The 13829-nt window shown below is 39.2% G+C and overlaps 1 protein-coding gene across 6 annotated transcripts in view; it reads right to left on the bottom strand.

The window, feature by feature from the left end:
* STIL (STIL centriolar assembly protein) overlaps positions 1-13392 on the bottom strand; it is a 62403-nt gene extending 49011 nt beyond the window's left edge. The window contains exons 1-6 of one of the 6 annotated variants that reach the window (XM_025420171.3): positions 13083-13392; positions 10652-10738; positions 7037-7144; positions 4331-4443; positions 3847-4034; positions 2229-2476 (exon numbers count right to left, since the gene is read on the bottom strand). In XM_025420171.3, coding sequence (XP_025275956.1) covers positions 2229-2476; positions 3847-4034; positions 4331-4443; positions 7037-7144; positions 10652-10695 — 701 coding nt within the window. In that variant the 5' untranslated portion in view covers positions 10696-10738; positions 13083-13392. Of the gene's footprint in view, positions 1-2228; positions 2477-3846; positions 4035-4330; positions 4444-7036; positions 7145-10325; positions 10407-10651; positions 10739-13082 lie in introns of those variants that run through there. The other 5 variants (XM_025420169.3, XM_049094417.1, XM_025420170.3 and 2 more) reach the window with 5 other exon arrangements.
* Between the last annotated feature and the right edge of the window lie 437 nt (positions 13393-13829).

The following is a 13829-nucleotide window of genomic DNA, read 5'->3' as shown; positions in this document are numbered from 1 at the left end:
TCTTTGGGGAAAAAAAAAAAAAAAAAAGTTAATTTCATCATTATGGCTTTAAAACACAAAAATAAAAAGGATACTATCAGTAACATACAGTCTTGATAGTACCACTGAGGATATATTTTATTGCTATAATAGCCCTAAAACACAAAAATAATGAATTTATCAGGCCATGTGACAAGATGAGTAAGCCTGAGTTGGCAGGGAGATTTATGGATCAATGACACTTAGGGTTGCCTGGCTGGCTCAACTAATAGAGCATGCGACTCTTGAGCTCAGGGTTGTGGGTTCAAGACCACGCTGGGTGTAGAGATTACTTAAAATAATATCTTAGGGAAATAATGACACTTGGGGCATCTGGTTGGCTCAGTCAGAAAAGCATGCCACTCCTGATCTCAGGGTTATGAATTCAAGTCCCATACTGGGTGTGGAGATTATTTAAAAAAAAAAAAAAAAAAAAAAAAAGTTATTTTTTTTACACCTGCTTTGAAAGCTCTTTTGCCTTGACCATCTAATAAAATCTCATTCTTTAAAAGAACTTTCTATGATTTTCCCAGGCAATCGGGACACACCTTCCTGCTTTCCCTGCACTGAATATGAACCCCCATTATGTTTATCTGCATGTTTACATATTAATATACTTAATGGACAAAAAATAAGGTTTCTAAGCTACTTAATTCCAGTGTCTAACACAATACCTATTCCATAACGGATCCTAAAAAATATCAGGGTAGTGCACCTGGGTGGCTCATTTGGTTAAGCGTCTACCTTTAGCTCAGGTCATGATCCTGGGACCCTGGGATGGAGCCCCATACCAGGCTCCCTGCTCCGCAGGGAGCCTCCTTCTCCCTCTCTCTGCCTCTCCCCCAACTTGTGCTATCTCTTGCTCACTCTCTACCTCAAATAAAAAGTAAAAAATCTTAAAAAAAAAAAAATACTAAATCTTAAAAAAAATACTAAATAAATGAATGTAGTCAAGGAAAAGGACAAATGTCACAAATTAAATAATTCTAGGTAAGAAGGGGCAAAGAAAATAGGCGATTAGATAGAAATCTGAACATCCTGGGTTACCAGCATGCCAAGGGGTCAAAGAAAGACAAATTCATGCTTCACTAGTGGATGGGCATAGGTTTAAGAAAAACAAATTAATTTTTTAGTTAATTTTAACAAAAATTCCCATGTCCCAACTGAGAAGGACTTTATTACCCCCAAGAGAATTAAATGTTTCAGTTAATTCAAACACTTGATTTCTATCACCTTTGGCTATATCACAATAATGGAACATACCCTTTGACCTTTGTACCACTCCAACCAGAAGGGTGCTCTGGTCGGCACGTGGGACTCAAAAATAGGACTTTTCTTGCCATTCCCGGGACCCTGTAAAAAGTAAACCCTCTTTTTTCTTTTCCTCCTTTCAAAAGGCATTTTTAGAGAATTGGACCTGGAGCTGAGTGTATCTTGGCAAACATTTTCAGCTCCAGAGACCTAACAGGAACTAGGGTGGAGTCAGGGAAAGGAAACCAGAAGTGAATTGCTTAGACTTTAAAGCAGAGGGTGCTTACATTGTCTAACCTAGGTTCGTAGACAATAGATAAAGAAAGTGGATGAGGATTCAGGGAAGTAGTCCTGCTGAGGGTCAGAAAGCATGCAATTTGGCTTATATTTCCTAAGAAACTAAGAGTGGTGATAGAAAGCTGGAGAGGATGCTGTTCCAACTATGTGGGGAAACTCCACCCTCAAGTGGTTGATAATTTGGTAAGCAAGATTCTACAAATTTTTATTTAGTTATCTCCTTTCTCTGTCTGCAATGCTCATTATTCACAATTAAAACTGCAAGTAACAAATTTTTCAGCCCCTGTTAGGCTTATAGTCAGATTATAGTTTAAAAAAAAAAAAAAAAAAAAAGGCAAGACAAAAAGACGACAACCCAAACCTAGGCAAAAAAAAAAAAACAAAGAACAAGTAACAGGTTAATTTCTTCTACTTTCAAATCGCAAAATACAACCAATTACTAATATAAATTTTAATATTAATTTTTCTTGGAGTAATAGGCACAACTCTGAACTATATGAGGCAAAATTTAACAACTTCATTTTTTCCCTTCCTTGGTTATTTATCTAGCCACCATAGATCTCTGACTTGTCAACTGAATGCACAAACATTTCATATGATGTGGGTACCATGAAAATATACTGATATAACCAATATTTAAAATTACTTTATCTCTTACTTACCCATATTTATAGGTACCTTGAACTTGAGAAATATTCAAATTACTGCTCAAATTTCTTGCCAGAGCTGTTGGAATAACGGGGATGGGCTTCACAGGTGTGCACTTAAAGGTATTTGCCAGAGTTACTGCTGCCCAGTGCAAATCCAAATCCACAATGTCCAAACTTTCCCTGGAAGTGATATGAACTCTTAGGGAAAGCAGCTTACCACAATCCAAGGAATCTTTGCTACATACATGGTGCTGCAGAGCCTGAGGAATCAATATTACACAATTATTTTAAAACTTTGAAATTTGTCCATATTTATAAATGTTTGATCTCATACTGGTACATATATACATATGTATACCTTCAACTGACAAAATTAAATAATTTCTGATTTGCAATATTTCAATTCTCTCATTTCTTCCATGTGACCAAAAAGTTACATGAATACTTATGTCAAAGCAAGTCAAGATTTACTGAACCAAACTCTATCACACATTGCCAACTTAAATGCCCCAGCAGCATCTCAAATTCTTTTTTTTTTTTAGGATTTTATTTATTTTTTTCATGAGAGATATAGAGAGAGGCAAAGACATAGGCAGAGGGAGAAGCAGGCACCCTGTGGGGAGCCTGATGCAGGATTTGATCCCAAGACCCGAGGATCAGGACCTGAGCCAAAGGCAAACACTCAACCACTGAGCCATCCAGGTGCTCCAGCATTTCAAATTCTTATGAGAGAATATCACTTCCAATTAACATTTAAGACATGAAAAAAAGGATGTAAACTACCTCTGACTCAACTCAGAAAATCTAAAGTCCATTCTTTTTTTTTTTTCCCATTCTTCTTTATAACTATTATTATTGTTTTTTAAAGATTTTGTTCATTTAAAAGAGAGAGCAAGCATGAGAGGTGGGTGGCAAAGGGAGAGGAAGTAGATCCCCCCCCCGCCATTGAGCAGGGAGCTGACTTAGGGCTTGATCCCAGGACCCTGGATCACAACCTGAGCCAAAGGCAGACACTCAACCAACTGAACCACCCAGGTACCCCTAATTATTCTCTTATTACCCCAAATTGTCAAGTCAGTTCTTCTTGCATAGTTGCTCATGCCCACTGTGTCCTTCCTAGACATTGTCCTTCAGGCTAATACACCTTCTCTTACACCTGACTACTGACATGGCCTACCTACTCTCTCTGACTTTAGTCAGGCTGCCCTATCAGATTAACTATCTTTGATTTAATAGTATTTCCTCTTTTCAAAAACTTTCAATAACTCTACATAGCCCATATGACAAAGTTCAAATTCCTTAGATTGGCAGACAGGGGTCTCTACAATCTGACCAAACTAATAATCCATTCTGATTGCCCACAAATGCAGCAAAAAACTACACCCTTAACATCACCCTGAGCACATCTTCTACTTTGTTATCTTGTTCATACTGCCTCCCTTTCTGGAATGCTACTCATACTACCTCCCTAGAATTTCTGCCTTCAGAAACCATATTTAATTGTATTTTAGCAACAATCATTCAATCAGAAATTATTAGGTATACTTGTAAAATATGGGTTTATTGAAATACAACATAGTACACATAATTTGATACTTGTGTTCAATTAAAAATAGTCAAAAAATCTCACCTTAAAAGCTGAACTGAAGTCATCTGCATCATGAGCTATTATTTCTTTTGAACAAAGTCCCTGAGTATGAATTTTGCATGGAATCACAAAGTCCCCAGGAAGAGAAGCAGTAGGGGTTCTTTCTAAGCTTTCAGGTACTTCTCTACCAGGATCAAAACGATCTACTGTCAATGTCATACTTTCTTCATCTGGAGAACAAAAATAGCAGTTATTATATAGCATGACAAGCAAGCCTACAATTATAGCAAAGCATTTTGTTAATACTAATAGTACGCTAAGCTCTTATTTTAAAAAATGGTTTGCATATATATTCTTCCACCTGACCAGACTGTGAAGTCTCTGGTGGGTAGTATCAAGTTTTACTTACCTTTATAACCTTGGCATCTTGCAAAGAAAAACAGCACAAAGAACATCACAATAATTGGCTGAATTCGATACATAAATTCTATTATAGTTACAAAAAAATTTTTTTTAAGTATATTACCTTCATCTACTATGAGAGAACCAAGTAAAAAGCATGGCAGGCTTTTTTTATTCTGCTTAGCATGACGACAAGCAAGTCGGATGGTCTTTTCAGTTACCACAAGCTTTGGATTTCTGGAAAAAAAAAAAAAAAAAGTCTTATATGAATGTGGTGGATCGGACAGCCTAAAAAACCCTCCTGCCATGAAATGCTGCCTAAAATATAACACACATCTTTAACATGTACAGAAAAATCACTGTTGACAAATCCTAGGGTCAAAGATGGGCAGAGGTAAGAGTGGCTAGGGAGAGCTGCCTGGAAACCAGAATTGCAGTAAGTAGACACTGAAGATACAGTTATTATCTGAGCATTTGCTTAATTTAATGAACCAGAGCAAGGATCAAGAAACTGTGAGGCCAGCCTCCTGTCTTTATAAACAAAGTCTGACTGACATACTAAATCTGTTTGTTTACATATGGTTTATGGTCTTCAGATACTATAGTATTATTGAATGTACAATATATAAAAATATGATTAAAATGTGTAAAGATATATAAAAGGGACTCTAAAATATAAGCAAGGAAATACATACTATCAAAAAAGATGAGGCATATTTGAAAAAGAACCACAAAGAACTTGCAGAAATAAAAATATAATCAATTAAAAGCTCAATATAATGAACTAGGAATAGGTATGTAAATTTTTATTATCCTATAAACACTGCACATATATTATAAACAATGTTTCATATATATGGAATACTTCCACATTTAAAAAAACCTAAACAAATAGGTTACACAGCAACTAAGTACACATAAAGAGAAAATTACCAGAGTTGAAAAAAATTACATTGTAGCACAAAAAGATACAATAGAAAATATAAAAAAGGTCAGACATTGAGAAAAAAATGAACAAGTCTAAGAAATATTTAATCGAAATTCCACAAGACTGTTTTTTTTTTTTTTTAAAGATTTTATGAATTTGAGAGCGAGAAAAAACATGAGTGGAAAGAGAGAGAAGCAGACTGTGTGCTGAGCAGGGAGCCTGACACAGGACTCGATCTAAGGACCCTGAGATCAGGACCTGGGCCAAAGGCAGACACTTAACCAACTAAGCCACACAGACACCCTCACAAGACTATTTTTTTATTAGTGACACTATCCTTCTCTGCCAACTGGTTTAGAACTTCAGTACTTTTTGACTTGTAGCTCTCCTTTAGTTCAATGGAATCCATCATCAAATGCTATAAGCTATTCAAAATATCTTGTTTCATTCTTTCCTTTTTTTTTTTTTTTTTTAAGATTTTGTTTATTCATGAGACATAATACAAAGAGAGGCAGAAACATAGGCAGAGGGAGGAGTAGCAGGCTCTATGCAGGGAGCCCAATGTGGGATTTGATCCCAGAACTCTGGGATCGTGCCCTGAGCCCAAGGCAGATGCTCAACCACTGAGCCACCCAGGTGTCCCTCATTCTTTCCTTTTGATCTCAATACTGCTACATTGCTCTACAAACCCTTGTAATAGCTACCATTTATTGAATACTTCCTGTTTTAGGCACTGTGCCAATTGCTGCTTTACAGAGTCTGTCTCATTTAATCCTTACAAGAGTGCTATGAAACAGGTATCACTATTCCATTTTCTGAATAAAGAAACTGATCCTTGCCTACTTTACTGAGGTTGCATAAATAAGAAGTGGTAGAATCAGGATTTGACCCTCCAGGCAGTCTGACTCCAGTTATAGCACCTTAAACAAACCAGTAGGACATAAACCTATGTTGCTTAGATTACAGAAAACCATCTCACAGCTAGGCTAACTCCAGGATCTCCCCACCATGACCCATCCTTCTTAGAATTCTGCTTTCAAAAGCTCCCTTATATACAAAATCTCAAGTCAGCAAGTCTCTATTTTCTATTTCTTCAAACCCAAGTTGTAATATCTTTCCTTCAAGATCCTACCCACAACCTATGTTATATTCCTTCTAACATGATCTATCCACTCAAAATCAGTTCAATCTTCTCAGTGTTCTACAAAGAGAGCATGCTAAAGCATGATGAAAACCCTTTCGGTTTTTATCGTATTTTGTCTCTTGAATTCCCATAATACTTATAACTTTAGATTTGCAGAACACTTTGTGAAATTAAGATTACTTCTCAAAAGCACAAGTAATAGGGGCACCTGGGTGGCTCAGTGGTTGAGTGTCTCTGCCTTTGGCTCATGTCATGATTCTGGGGTCCTGGGATCCAGTTCCACATCATGCTGCCCACAGGAAGTCTCCTTCTCCCTCTGCCTATGTCTCTGCCTCTCTCTCTCTCTGTGTCTCTCACGAATAAATAAATAAAATATTTTTTTAATTTATTTATTTATGATAGACACACAGAGAGAGAGAGAGAGAGAGAGGCAGAGACACAGGAGGAGGGAGAAGCAGGCTCCATGCCGGGAGCCCAACGTGGGACTCCATCCCGGGACTCCAGGATCGCGCCCTGGGCCAAAGGCAGGCGCTAAACTGCTGAGCCACCCAGGGATTCCAAATAAATACAATCTTTAAAAACCAAAAAACACAAAAGATTTAAGAATCAGCAAAAGGGATAGTTTGTTTGAAGGGAGATTCTGAATGGAAAAGGTTAAAAAAAAAAAAAGGAATTAGTCATAGTAATCAACTTTGCCTTACATATCATTTTGACTCCTGTTTCTACAAGTTTGATTTGAAAAGAGAAACATCTTATACCTGTAGTAATTGAGATGTAAGTAGATGAAATCTCCAACTGGCATTGGGTTCCAAAGTGCACATTTTGATGGAGGAAAATAGAAAGGTATCATCTTGCTTGAAGGAAACCTTTAAAAAATGTTTTAAATCACAGAGACAAGCAAACTTAGCAGAAATTTTATAAGAAATGGTTTAACATTAAATGATGAGGCTTTTCAAATACTTATATTAATTTTAAGAGCTTTATATATATATATATATATTTTTTTTTAAGATTTTATTTATTTATTCATGAGAGACACAAAGAGAAGCAGAGACACAGGCAGAGGGAGAATCAGGCTCCCAGAGGGGAGCCCAATGGGGGACTCAATCCCAGATCCCAAGCTCATGCCCTGAGCCAAAGGCGGACGCTCAACTGCCGAGCCAGCCAAGCGTCCCTAAAAATATTTTGAAGAAGAAAAAAAAAAGAAAAGAAAAATCCTTATAACTTTACTATCAAGAAAATAAGTACTCAGGGACGGACGCCTGGGTGGCTTAGTAGTTGAGCATCTGCCTTTGGCTCAGGTCGTGATCCTAGAGCCCTGCGATGGAGTCCCGCATCGGGCTCCCTGCAGGGAGACTGCTTCTCCCTCTGCCTGTGTCTCTGCCTCTCTATGTCTCTCATAGATAAATAAAATCTTAAAAATATATATAAAAATAACTTAAAAAAAAAAAAAAGAAAAAGAAGCACTCAAAATGTAGGTATAGCTTTTTCTTGTCCCTTTTTCCCTATGCATACATAAATTTATATACACACATTTTTTTAAATGAAGCGGGAAGGATGCCTGGCTGGCCCAATTGGTAGAGCATGTGACTCTTGATCTCAAGGTAATGAGTTCAAGCCCCATGTTGGGCATGGAGCCTACTTAAAAATCTAAAAAAAAAAATTTTTTTTTGAAGAAAGAAAACTAAATAAAGAAAAAAGAAATAGGAGTATCAATAACAGAAATAACTATAAACCATGAATTTACATTTAAATTTAAAACTAAAATTCTGTTCTTCTGAACTAATTTCTAGACAATATCTAATAAAATTATGGAAAGCACAAAAACTTAATACAGTCTATTTTTCAGTGTTTCCAATATTAGTATCTTGGGTCCTACTACTTCAGTTGAATTATTACTGAAGCATCAAAAGGACAGCAACATAAACAAGTCCTTAGCGAAGATCCTAGAGACAGTATATAGCAAGTTTCAATCTTAAATCATACAAAGCACCATCACAAAGTTTTTTATTTTACGTAAGTGAGTAACATGAGAAAACCACAGTAAGAAAAAAACAATGGAGCGAAAGGACTGAGGGGAAGATATCAGCCTAAGTTCCCAGGTAATTAAAGCAAGAAAGCTCTGGCAGTGAGCTACCTACACCCAGTGTATTTGCATGGTCATAGACTATTAAATAGGTGAACTGAAAGAATATTCATCATATCACATATTAAGAATACCTTGTTCTAGATCTTACGTTCACGGATCACCTAGTGAAGCTTCTCAACTACAAGACTAGCCCCAGTTTACTGATCACCCAATATGTACCAGGCATCTCAGTAGGCATTTTACATACACAATATTTCTCACTAAGACTGTTCCAGAAACACTTTTATCATCCATTTTATAGATAACAAACTATAACTTTCCTAACTTTATACAATTAAGCAGCAAAGCTGGGATCTGAATCTAAGTGTCTGATTTCAAAGATTATATTTCTAGAAGCTAAACGGTATAGTGCTTTAGAACCTGGGTTCAAATTCTGATTCCATCATTTCTCCTAGCTGTGTGTCTAATTTGAGCTCATAATATCTATAAGAAGGATTTTTAGTCTCCCTTTTTTGAAATGAGGACATGGTCTGAGATTGAGAAATCTGTTCAAGGTCACAAAGCAAGTAAGGAACAAACTCAGTTTATCTACATTTCTGTATCTAACGTATTTATCACGTATTTATCAATTGGTGAGAGGCCGTATGATGTAGTGGGTAAAACAAAATGTCTGGAAGTTAATTGTTTAGATCTGAAAACTCATTTCAAGATTTGCTAGCTATGTGACCTCGCTCACATTATTTAATGTCTCTGTGCCTCAGTTTCCTCATCTGCTAAACAGGATAATACCTGTATCTCCTGTAGTTATAATGAATATTAAATGAGTCAACACATGTAAAGGGTTTGAAGTAGAAATCACATAAGGTTTAAATCCTGGCTATACCACTTACCAACTATGTAACTTTGGGTTGGTTAATCTCTCTACACTATAGTTTCCTCGTTTAAAAAAAAAAGAATGGGGGATAATAATAGTACTTACACCTTATAGTTTGTTATGAGGATTAAATAAGAATAATGCATGGCACATAACAAGATTTCTTTAAATGCTATTAGCCCTTTTCTTAACCTAAGGTATACAGTAGACTTTAGAGGCAGGGGAAACACAAACATCTTGAAATGTGATAGAAACTTTTACATGCATGTATAACTGTTTTGTCTTAGGGAAGGAGATTCATGCAATCAGATATTCAAAGGGGTCTGCAACTCCTAAATAATTCAGAACTGTTGCTCTCTGGCCCAGAGATTATTGAAAATGAAAAAAAAAACCAACCCCCCCCCCCCCCAAAAAAAAAAACAAAAACGAGAGATCATTAAATAAGTAAAAACTAGAGTTGAATGTATCAGGAATAATCAATTTATTATATAAGTATATTCTTACCTAGAATGTGTAATTAATTTGACCCCCCCAAAAAAATAATAATTTGACCCTAAAAATAAAACTAAAAAGAGACTGTACTGAGTTGTTGCAAACACAAGTTTTTTCAAAGAACAGAAGTTGACAAATTTTCAAAGAATAAGAGGTGGCAGGAGGATAAAACAGAAGGGCCAAAATTAAGCAAAAGGAATATGATAGCCTCTTTTGGTCAGGTTTCCCATTGTCTTCATCAAAAACATCTGGCACAAAAAAAAAAAGTACAGAGAATGAAGGTAACTCGTGGATATAATTATAGTTTAGAAGAAAACAACATTCACACGACAGCATTAACTGTCCCTTCCCAGAGGGAAAAAAAGAAGAATAAATCATCTAAATAGCCAAATAACATAAGCCAATCTGTCTTGTCCCCAGAGTACTGACAGACTGAGAAAATTAGGAGACAGGTGGTATGCTCCTCCTTCCTCTTCCACACAAATGGGAAAAGGCTTAGGGACATTTAAAAAAACTTAGTATATCCAGTGTGAAATTTTTCCATTCAAGGATTAGGGTTTAGACAAGGGAAGGAACCCAACCATTTTCTTACTTGTTTAGGATGTAAATAAATATGTATGTGATTTTTTTAGCCTCAAGGGGTCAGGTTCCATTTCCCATCGATAAAGATGCTCTGTGAAACCAAAAAAGGGAAAGTGGGAATGAAACTAATATTTACCAAGTGCCTACTATGTGCCAGATCCTTACTTTAGTAATCTTATTTAATCCTTCACAATAATCTTGTTATACAGACATTACCATGCCCCATTTACAGATAAGGAAACTGAGGCTTAGAGAAGTTTTCTTTTTCTATTCCAACCTATCTTCCCAAGTTAGGAAAAGTAGTGAAAAAAACATTTTGTAAAAATATTTCTATACCTGGTATTTATCTGGTGCCCTGCAAGAGAATATGTAGGCTCCATGATAGTTGGTGAATTTTGTATTCAATTTCAAATGCTTAGTATCCTAAAAAAAAAGTAAAGAGAATGTTATCAATGAGTGATAAAAAACAAAAAATAAGAAACATGATTTAACGGCATATTAATAGTACAGGCAAAATTAGGTTACTTTTATGAAGTGTCTTCATCTATAGTAAAATAAAACACTTGTGTATTCTGATTGTTTTTCATACTTTATAGTCATTCTGCCTATAAATTAATGTTAATATTTATTTTAGGCAGCAGGTGGTATTTAATATATGAAATTTTGAACAAAAGCCTCATAATATTCAGAAAACCACAAAATAGTACACAGGAACAACTTGAACTAGGTATTTATTGAATCTGTATGAGGTTAACAAACTAAGTCTTGTGGAGATGGAAGACAAATACTGCATCCCCACAAACTGATATGTTTCCTGCAAAATCAGTGGAGTTTTTTTGGCTGCACATGCCCTCTCTGGGTACTTTTCATCCACTCCCATTGCCTCCATACCCATTTATACATAGCCAACTCTCAGTTTCCACCTCTCTCCTCAGTTACAAACCTGTATTTCTAGCTGTACTATTCACTAGATATCTCCAACTAAATATTATCAAAGCAAAATACAGAGTGCATAGTCCTTTCTTTATGGTTCAGTACTTCCTATACTCTTTTATTAGGTCTTTTATTAGGAGTTCTTTAAGCTGTGTACATTCTACTTCAATTCTAGCAAGAAGGAATTGTCTGAAGCAAGATAAGGGAGGAAAGAGTTACTGATGCAGATGCAGAAGAGTCTTTTCAGATAAAGCCAGAAGCTGAAATTATGGACTAGAACAAAATCTTATTTAAAGAGCCACCTGGGAAAAAAAATAAAAATAAAAAAAAAATAAAGAGCCACCTGGGTGGCTCAGAGGTTGAGTGTCTGCCTTCAGCTCAGGTTGTGAATCTGAGGTCCTGGGATTGAGTCATGGGCTCCCTGTATGGAGCCTGCTTCTCCCTCTGCCTATGTCTCTGCTTCTCTCTCTCTCTCTGTGTCTCTCATGAATTAATAAATTAAAATCTTAAAAAAATAAATAAATAAAGTGCTCTTGTAAGGCTACAACGTCCCTCTTGGACTTCATGCATTGCCCATGGACTGAAGGCTTCTTTTTTTTTTTTTTTTTTAATTTATTCATGATAGTCACAGAGAGAGAGAGAGATGCAGAGACACAGGCTGAAGGAGAAGCAGGCTCCATGCACCGAGAGCCCGACGTGGGGCTCGATCCAGGGCCTCCAGGATTGCGCCCTGGGCCAAAGGCAGGAGCCAAACCGCTGCGCCACCCAGGGATCCCGGACTGAAGGCTTGAAACTTGAATACCGTCTGCATCACTTGGGTGTCACCGATAACAGTATTCAGATGGATGACTTTAATTCTAGGAAATATATAAAATGCCATTTTTCTTCATTAAACGGAAGAGCCTTAAAACTCCACATCTGTCTCTTTTTCCTTTATGTATTAGGGTAAAAAGGTAATGTTGATTTTTTCTCATTTTAAAACAATACACGAGTTTATTCTGACAGCATCACACAAGCCATGAAAGCCGCCGAACCAAAGCCATATGCCACTATACCTAGCAAGACATACTCTCCTCAGGTGATGGCATCATGGTTCATCAAACTGAAACTCCAAGTTATCCTTACCTCTCCTTCCTCCCTCCCTGTTTTCCTATATAAATTCGGCTTATCTCCTCTACCTTAGTTTCTGACTTCATCAATTCTCACTAGATTTACTGAAAAGTCCCCAGACTGCTCCCTGGGGAGTATCTGTGCATCTCGGACCAAATTATTCCCCCTGCTTAAAAACCGGATGGCTCTTCTTTTTTTTTTTTTTTTTTAAGATTTTATTTATTTACTCATGAGAGACAGAGAGAGAGAGAGGCAGAGACCCAGGCAGAGGGAGAAGCAGGCTCCCTGCAAGCAGCCCGACACGGACTGGCTCCCGGGACCCCGGGGTCACGCCCCGGGAGGAAGGCAGGCGCTCCATCGCTGAGCCCCGGGCACCCCGGCTCCTTTGCCTGCAGAGCAGAGCGCCCCGGCAGCCTGGCCCCATCGTACCGCGCCAACCTCCTCCTCTATCCACTCATCCCACCCCCCGAGCACCTGCAGCCTCTGCACAGGCCACCCCTGAAGCTGGAATGCCCTCGCAAAGCCCCGTGGCCCTTCACCGCCCGCGCTCACACCGCGCTGTTTGCACGTTACTCCCCGGAGCCCACCGACGTCCCACGTTCACCGACCGCCTCCACCCCGCAGCCGCCGGGCCCGACGGGAGGACGCAGGGCTCCAGCCGACAAACCTTCGCAGTAAAAACACCTTTACGTGGCACGCAATGGACTGCAAGCCTCTCACTCACCTGAGGACAAGCGGTTCCAGGAACTCCAAGTCCTCCTGACTTACTTTTCCACTAGCTCCCCTTCACGGTACCGGCCGCAGGCTCCGGGAGGGCGGAACCCGCCGCCGCGCCGCAGGCCGCCCGCCGTCCTCCGAGCTCCGCCGCCGCCACCCTCCGGGAGCACTCGGGACACAAAGCCCCAGTCGCCGCCACCTCCGCCCCGCGGGGCCTGTTTGTTGGGCCGGAACAGAGGTCGGCTCCAAGCAGCGCCTCCGTCCCCGCCGCCCCGCCTCCGGGACGTTGGGGTCGCGGGAACCGAGGCGGCAAACACCGGCTCGCGAAAACGAAGCCCGCGCCGCGCCTACTGATTGGTCAGAAGTCCCACCCGTCAGGGGCGGGGGCGGGGGCGGGGGCGGGGCCAGAGGCCACACGCACGGTCGCCGCGACGTGCTGCGACACCAGCCAATCAGCACTCCGCATCCATCCGCGCTCGTCCAATCCCAAGCCCCATAGGAGAACCGAGTGCGCCGCCGGCTCCCCAGAATCAGGATCGAGAGGATTTAAACACTTCACTGCGGGCAACGGTTAAGTTCCGGGGATGGGCGGACCTTGCGCACGCGCAGTGAAAAGCCCAGTGCGGTAGATGCGGGGTGGCAGGGGAGCCGGAAGTGCTTGCTGTCTCCATTGTCGCCGGCTGGCTTTTATTTAAGTAGAGAATAGAGGGAAATTACGTTTCTTCTAGTTTCTTTAACTAAAGAGTCCTAGGCA

The sequence above is a fragment of the Canis lupus genome, chromosome 15, assembly GCF_003254725.2.
Source record: "Canis lupus dingo isolate Sandy chromosome 15, ASM325472v2, whole genome shotgun sequence".
Lineage (NCBI taxonomy): Eukaryota > Metazoa > Chordata > Mammalia > Carnivora > Canidae > Canis > Canis lupus.
Note: the sequence above shows the minus strand (reverse complement) of the source record. Positions and strands in the feature narration are given on the sequence as shown.